The sequence below is a fragment of the Tupaia chinensis genome, unplaced genomic scaffold (assembly GCF_000334495.1).
Source record: "Tupaia chinensis unplaced genomic scaffold, TupChi_1.0 Scaffold000453_1, whole genome shotgun sequence".
NCBI lineage: Eukaryota > Metazoa > Chordata > Mammalia > Scandentia > Tupaiidae > Tupaia > Tupaia belangeri.
This window is the reverse complement of record NW_006159960.1, coordinates 1,593,590-1,601,797: the sequence shown is the minus strand read 5'-3', so window position 1 is coordinate 1,601,797 and position 8,208 is coordinate 1,593,590. Positions and strand designations below refer to the sequence as shown.

The 8,208-nt window shown below is 38.4% G+C and overlaps 1 protein-coding gene across 1 annotated transcript in view; it reads right to left on the bottom strand.

Moving 5' to 3' along the window:
- Positions 1–612: 612 nt before the first annotated feature.
- PTPRC (protein tyrosine phosphatase receptor type C) overlaps positions 613–8,208 on the bottom strand; it is a gene marked incomplete in the record, with an annotated part of 131,341 nt that continues 123,745 nt past the window's right edge. Inside the window, 3 exon segments of the mRNA XM_027774549.1 lie at positions 613–1,998; positions 5,327–5,462; positions 8,100–8,208. Coding sequence (XP_027630350.1) covers positions 1,735–1,998; positions 5,327–5,462; positions 8,100–8,208 — 509 coding nt within the window.

Sequence of the window (8,208 nt, the reverse complement as noted above, 5' to 3'; positions counted from 1 at the left end):
AACACAAAATAAATATGAGATTAGTGGATATCAGTTAATACTGGATGGCTTAGACACTTAAACTCAATCAGGAGAGGGGAGATAAGATATAGAAGACCAAACTAAGCTAAAGAAGTATTACCAAGGTAGTAAGATGATGCAGAATTTACCAAGAGAAGTTTTTCTTTTTTACTTCTGAGAAAATACCATTATTCTTGATTTTTTTGGTCTAGATTCTAAAAAATGATTAGATTATGGGTATTTTTTTAAAATGAGGACATGTAAAATTGTTTTGCAGATACTATTAATTGACTAAACTTTTTTTTTTTTTTTTTTTGGAGAGATTTTCGCTATAGGGCGCGTGAGCTCGCCAGATAGAAAGAGAGAGAGAGATAGAAAGTGATAAATGGCCCCCCAGGGGGGATGGTCATGCCGCAATCCCTTCTCCTCCATTCTCCTCTCGGGATCTTGGGCATGCACGCACACGTGCCCGACGTTTTAAGCCACCGGGTCCGGGACGCGAACTGTGGTCAACTACATGGGAGTCCAGCGACACAGCCATTACGCTAACTGCTGGTCCCGACTAAACCATTTTATTAGGCACACACACACTTCATATACAAACATGTAATATACCTAATATAAATGAGAACATTTAATTATTGAATTGAATAGTAATGATAACAATTCCTGATTTCTTGAGTCTAAGCACTCAAGAAAATCAGCATAAATGTGCTTTTATGAAAGTCAAGGATGGACTCTAACATGGAAAATACTCAGATTCAATATCATATTTCACATACCAAGGTGTAATTCTATAAAACTAGCTATATTAGGTTTCTTATGTAAATATTTAGCACAAATACATTTACACGGTTCTATTTTTCTTCCACAGATTTAGTATAATTTGCATTTATTTATTTTTAAAATGTTTATTTATGTTTGGTTGTAACAAATATAATTTTTGGTCAAAAGTATTAAGCAATGAATTTCACATACTGCATAGAATGTAATCCATGTGGTAAAGATATAAATCCTCTGTGAAGACAGCAACATTGGCCTACATGAAAATTTTAAATTAGATTAAATATGCTTAAAAAGATGTACTAAATGCTAATGTATGGAGTCTGAGTTTTACAAATGTTAACTTAGTTATATTTCTTGTAGGAGCTATACACACACTACTTTTATTTACTATCTCTAGATGCAAAATGTAAACTATAAGATAGGTAAGAGTAGAACAATGAGGACATCTGGAGGTCATTGTGGAAATATACATGCTGCTTTTCTTACACAGAGTCCACACTTAATTCATGATTTTAAAAAACAGAACCTTCAAGCTAAGTTAATACTTCCAATAGAAAATGTGTTTTTTTTTTTCTTTATAAAAACAAAAAGCAAAGTTTCTTAAAGCATTTGGGTTCACTGCAAAGTATTCTTTCTCTCTCCCTGTCTCTCTCTCTCTCTCTCTCTCTCACACACACACACACACACACACACACTAAAAAGAAGTGGTGGCTTTTGCTAAATTATAGGTAAAATTTTAACATAAGCACAAAGACTGTACAAAACACTTTAGCAAAACTATCTTAAATATGTCTCCGCAGTAGTAAAATAAAAGTTCTCCGCAAACATTGGTCCAATGTACTTTATGAATGGACTGTGTACTTCTGTTCCACTCCTACTTCTAGAAAAATAGAAATAACCAGACACAGGAGGTCTTGAGTTGCCCACCTATGTCTCTTCCTACACACTTTAAATTAAAGCTGGACTTGCAGGACCGTTGGCAGAATGTTCTGGCCCCTCGGTGCCACTCGTGGGTTCAGAACCTCCAGCCTCTTGGTTTCCTTCATGGGTCTTCTCTGGAGCACCAGGTGGACTAACACAATTATCATCCTGCTTTGTTCTGTTCACTTCGTTATCAAATTCAATTTTGTCTTCTTGGTTGTTTTTCTTCACTTGTCCATTCTGAGCGGGGTAGGTGCTGGCGATGACATCATAGAGGAATTCATATTGCTCCTAATAAAGGAAGAAGCAAGAAATTACACGGTGAAGGTTCATGTACTTATTTCCATGTCAGATGAAAGTGAGCAAGAACAAATCGTGTACTTGGGGAAGTCCCAAGTGACAGAAAATGCTCTGATGTGTTGATATGTTCTCATAAAGCGCATCCTAGCAAAAGTCATTATTTTGAAATTCCAAGCCTTTTCCCCGAACTGCCAAGGAAGTCTTCCAGAATCAATAGGAAATTTATAGGCAGAAATGCAAATAAAAGAGTCTACTCCTTTCTATGAAGAGGCTCAGAGCCAAAGTTTTGATATATTGTCAATGATTATATAGAATTTTCTGGTATTCATTTTGATTACTGAGTTTTTATTATTTTCCTATTATCCTTTTTGCCTTCAGATAGAATGACCTCAAGATTTCCTTGTTTTGTTCTACTCCATAGCATGCATATAACATAACATTTATCACAGCATTTGTGACATGATTAGGGACATAGTTTGTCACACAAGGCCCTACTCCATGGTTGTTCTATACTCAGATTTTTTCTGACAAGTGTTTTCAAATAATCGTTTACTCAATGCACATGATGCATTCAATATTTAATGATAAAGTTTTTAAGAAGAACTTTTTTTTTTTTTTTAAGAAAGAGATTTTTGCTATAGAGTGCATGAGCTCACCAGAGTGACAGAAATCACCGTCCAGGGGGGATGGCCACATCATAATCCCTTCTCCTCCATGCTTCTCTTTGATTTTGAGCATGCATGCACATGTGCCCAGCATGAGTTTTAAGCCACCAGGTCTGGGACTCAAACCATAGTCCACTACGTGGGAGTCTAGGAACATAACCATTATGCCATCTACTGCCCCCCCCCCAAAAAAAGAACATTTCTTCCTTTCTTTCTTTAAGAGTGATTTTTGCTATAGGGCACATGCACTTGCCAAAGAGACTGAGAGACAGAAAGCAAGGAATTACCCCCCAGCGGGGACAGCCACGCAATCCCTTCTTCCCCATTTTCCTCTCAGGATTTTGGGCATGTACATACAGGAGCCTGGTGTGAGTTTTAAGGAACCAGGTTTGGGACTTGGACCACGGTTGACTATGTGGAAGCCCAGTGACATAACCATTATGCCATCTGCTGTCCCAAAGAACGTTTCTAAATGACTCAATTTTCTTATAGTTTTGAAAGGCTGACTGCAGGGCACTTTTTAAAAATGTGCTTCATAGCAACACCAAACTAGTGGTCCCTCCCCTGCATGCTACAGAGTGTCTCAGTCCCGTGTCTGCCCAAGATGCTCTATGTGTGTTTGTCCTCTCGGCTAATGCTTGTGTGTAACTGAGAATCAGAGTGTGGAGGCCAGGTGGTGGCACAGTGCTAACCCTACTAGGCCCACATGGGAAAGGTCCTGGTTGCACATCCCAGGTTCTCCATGAGGACACCAGGTTTGCACGTATGCCCGTGGTCCAGCTGACTGTGCCTATGGGTAGAAAACAGTGTGAGGACCCTACTTGGGGTGTCTGTCTCTCTTTTCCTGTGTTACATGGGGGGTAAAAAAAGAAAAAGAAAGAAAGAAAAGAAAAGAAAAAACAAACAGACTTTAAACACACACACATACATACACACACACACACACACACACACACACACACCAGAATCACAGGAGGAATCACCTGCTTCAGGAACTCTATCCTGATTGCCATCAGGTTCAATTAAATGCCCTCATTCACATTCTTTTTATAATTTCTCTGTCATTTACTTAGTACTTTGTTTAATAAATATTTGACTTTTCCCCACATTAAACCGTGAACCTCTTAAAAGCAAGGGCACATAGAAGGCACTTAGCACATTTTTAGAATAAATATATACGAGGTCAATAGATGCATGATTAAAAGCTTCTTAGACTTTAATGAGCAATTCAGTTTACACTGTGATTAATTACTCAGATGATCATCTGTGGTTACTATCATGTCAACAGGATACATGATTAATGGAATTTACAAAAACAGGACACATATTTTTCTCCTGCATCCATGTCTCCTAGCTGTGTGAATGCAGGCCCTTTTAACAAGAAGTGGTCTCCTAGCCCTAAATCTGGGCTGGCATTGGGCTTTATTTGGTTAATAAAGTACGGGATAGGTCATGCTATGCCAATTTCAAGCCTGGGCTCACACACATTTGTTCTCCCTCTTGGGACCCTGCCACTTGTATGTGACTGAGCCTGGGCTGCTCAGGAAGAGAAGAGACATGTGGCTCTGTTGCCACGCCGCTCATAAATACACTGTGGACCGATTTGCCCCTTCTACTTCTAGAAAGATAGAAATAACAGCTCATATGAAGTTGCCAATTTAGGTGTTTTTTTTTTTTTTTTAAGAATTACTTTATTTAACTTTATTTATTCATGTATTTTTTTTTTTTTTTGACCAGAAAAGGACACAGTCAGAGAGAGAGAGGGAGAGAAAGAGAGAAGGCAAGACACCAGATCCAGGACTCGAACTATGGTTGGTCATAAGGGAGTCCAACGCCCTTAACCACCATGCCATCGGCTGGCACCACCCATTTGTGTTTAAGTAGTTAACTTTTAGCCAACCTCAACAAGCAGACCGCAGTCCACACATCAAACTACAGCAGATGTATGAGCGAGCTCTGTCCCAGCTGGTGAGCCCAATGAAATCCACAGATCAACCCCATGGGTCTGTAGACTGATAAACTATAATTAGTATTAAAGTCACTGAATTTTGGGGTGGTTTGTTACACAACAACATTAATTGACACAGGATTAAATGAAGGGAAGCTGGAGATTCATAAATATTTAAGGTAATGTTCTTCATAAACTGTGAAAACAAAATGCTGGGGCCAGCAGATGGCATAATGCTTACATTGCTGTACTCTCACATAGTCAACCACAGTTCAAGTCCCAGTCCTGGTAGCTTAAATCCATACCAGGTGTGTGTACGTACACGCTCAACATCCTGAGAGGAGAATGGAGGAGAAGGGATTGCCATGTGCTGTCTCTCCTGGGGGGTGATTTCTCTCTATCTTTCTGTCTCTCAAGGGTAAGCGCACACACCCTGTAGCAAAAATCTCTCTCAAAAGCAAAACGAAACAAAACACTAGTAAACTCTAATGAGATCTCTTATTTATAGCAACAGCAATTCAACATGAATTATCTTGTAAAAATAGAAGAGAGGAAAGAAGACTAGAAAAGAGAAGGAAAGGAAAAGGAAGGCAAGCAAAGTAAGAAAAGGGAGAACAAAGAAAAGGAAAAGAGAGGAGGGGAAAAGAAGACAAACTAAAAATAAAAATGTGAATCACGTTTAGAAGCGATGGTGAGGAATACTTACGAACGTGGGGATCATTCCTGGTCTAGATTTGCGTAGAGATTTTACTACTTGGAAAACATCTACCACCTCTTCAGTTTCTGCACATTCCAAGAGATTTAACAAAGCACAAAATATTCCTGTTTGGTGAGATCCATCTCTACAGGAGGAAAAGTAAGTTTACTTTTTATAAGAAAAATAATTTCAAAATAAACTTTATGATAAAAGAAAAATGGTATTTGAATAAAAATTAAGAGGAAATATCTATGTTTAATTTATGTTTATTCTATTATTTTATTCCAGTCTCTTAAGAGGCAAATTATTTTGCAAAATGCACTTGAGTATTTGGGCAAATGTGTATTGTAGACTATGATAATCTTGTAATTTCAAAAAACTATTTGTTTTAGGCTTTAAAAATTCACTTTTTTTCTATTTAGCCATTGATGGATTTTAGTGCACTGCATTTCCATCTGAAGTTGTTAGTACAAATATCATAATATCAATTTGATGGATGAAGAAACCAAGATTTGGGGAAGATAAAGCCATAGTTAGAAACTGGTAAAACCAGAAATGTTATATCTTACATTTTTAAAATTACTAGACTACATACATCTCCTCCCTTACTCTTCTGCTGCCTTACCACATTTTACAAATGCTCCTACTTCTGCATGATTAGGAAAGTGACACTTGAAGCAATTAGTCATTAAAAGGGGGCAATCAAATGATTTACCAACCTAGGGGAGCTATAAATCATTATAATAAAGATTCAATTTAAACAATATGCTAGCAGAATACTTTTTTGCATGTAACTAAATAGGTATGCAATCCTACTCTAATTAATACATTAGTTTTAACCTACACTTCCTTTCTTCAGCTTTCTTTCCACATACATTTTTTTTCTCTGAAAATGCAAATAAATGCTGAAAAGTAGCATAAATCTAAGAGCTTGATTATGACATATGCAATTCCAATGATAATAATTAAGCCTTAAAAAAATCTAAAAATTTATATATATATATAAATGTATGTATAGATAGATAGATAGATAGAGTTTTTGCTATAAGGTGTGCATGTTTGCCAGAGAGAAGGAGAGAGAGAGATGGTGAGAGGGAAAGTGAGAAATCACCCCCCCCAGGGGGGCGGGTTATGGCCACATCAAAATCCTTCCACTCCATTCTCCTCTCAGGATTTTGGGCACGTATGCACGCAAACCCAGCATGATTTTCAAGCCACCAGGTCTGGGACTCAAACCACAGTTGGCAGTGTGGGAGTTCAGCACCTAACTACCTCACCATCTGCTGGTCCCTTCACTATATTCATTTCTCTTTTTGCTTTTCTCTTTTCCATGTTTCATCTACTTTAGCGTTCTTTTTCATGGAAGTGTTTCATACTAGGCATTCTTCTTTTATCATCTCTTATTTAGAGTAGATAACATAGCAGCTCCTACTGATGAAAGTTAAAGGTCTACATAACAGAAAGCAATAAAAGCAAGTATCAGTATCAATATTATAAAAATCTTTGCCCTTTTGGGTCAGTTTAGAAAAACTCAAATGATTTTCAAGATGGGTTTTGAGGGAACCAGCAGTTAGCGTAATGGCTATGTCGCTGGACTCCCACGTGGTCGACCGCAGTTCATGTCCCGGACCCGGTGGCTTAAAACTCACTCCAGGCACGTGTGCGTGCATGCCCAAGATCCCGAGAGGAGAATGGAGGAGAAGGGATTGCGGCATGACCATCCCCTCTGGGGGGTGATTTCTTGCTTTCTGTCTCCATGTCTCTATCTGTCTGTCTGGCGAGCGCATGCGCTCTATAGCGAAAAAAACTCTCAAAAAAATAAAAATAAAAGATGGGTTTTGAATCAAAGTTATGAAGCATTGAGATTTCAGTTAACTTAAGAAATGCTTATTGAAGACAAAGCATTCAGTCCTCTGGATTCTGTAACCTCTAATAGCTTGGATTAACCCACACGAATACGTATTTAATGTAATAGCCATCTTTTTATCTGTTCATGCACCCTCCATTTACTCATTAACTCAGGCCATATGCCAGTCCAGACTCTATACTAGGTCCTGAGGAGTCAGAGATGATATGACACTCAGTATTAAGAAATGCAGCCTGGGACTAGCAGTTGGAGTAATGGCTATGTCACTGGACTCTCATGTAGTTGACTGCAGTTTGAGTCCCGGCCCCACTGGCTTAAACTCATGCTGGGTGCATGTGTGTGCGTGCCCAAGATTTCGAGCGGAGAATGGAGGTGAAGGGATTGAGGTGTGGCCATCCCTCCTGGGGGTGGTTTCTCGCTTTCTGTCTCTCTGTCTCTCTGGCAAGTGCACGTGCTCTATAGCAAAACAAAACAAAACAAAAACAAAAAAACTCTCAAAAAAAAAGAAAAAAAGAAATGCAGCCTAAAAATCATTGCATTATCATCTAATCCTGCCTATCATATTTCTATGTAATAGAACATAACAAAGTGACTGTCTCTGTAAGCAGATCTTCACAGTGGTCATTTGTTTTATATGTCAGGCTAAAAAGAATTCAAGAGAAAGCATGCATCAAGAAGTCAAGCATCATGTGTTTTTTAAAAAAAATATTTATTCAACTTTACTTATTATTATTATTTAACTTATTTTAGGGTATGTGTGTTCATCAGAGAGAACAAGTGAGAAAGCAAGCCTTCAGGTTCAGGCCTCAAACCTCTGCCAGCCATGTAGAAGTTCAGTACCTTCACCATCACACCACCTGCTGGCTCAACATCATGTGACATTTTTCAGAGTGTATCTTATCAATGCCCACCCACCTGCAATGAATAAGGAGAGGCACGCTCTTGTGATACTTATTTCCTTCAGTGGGATTTTTCTTGGGAAGTTTTTGTTTGAGGGCCTGAATCAGAGAGCTCAGTTCCTTGG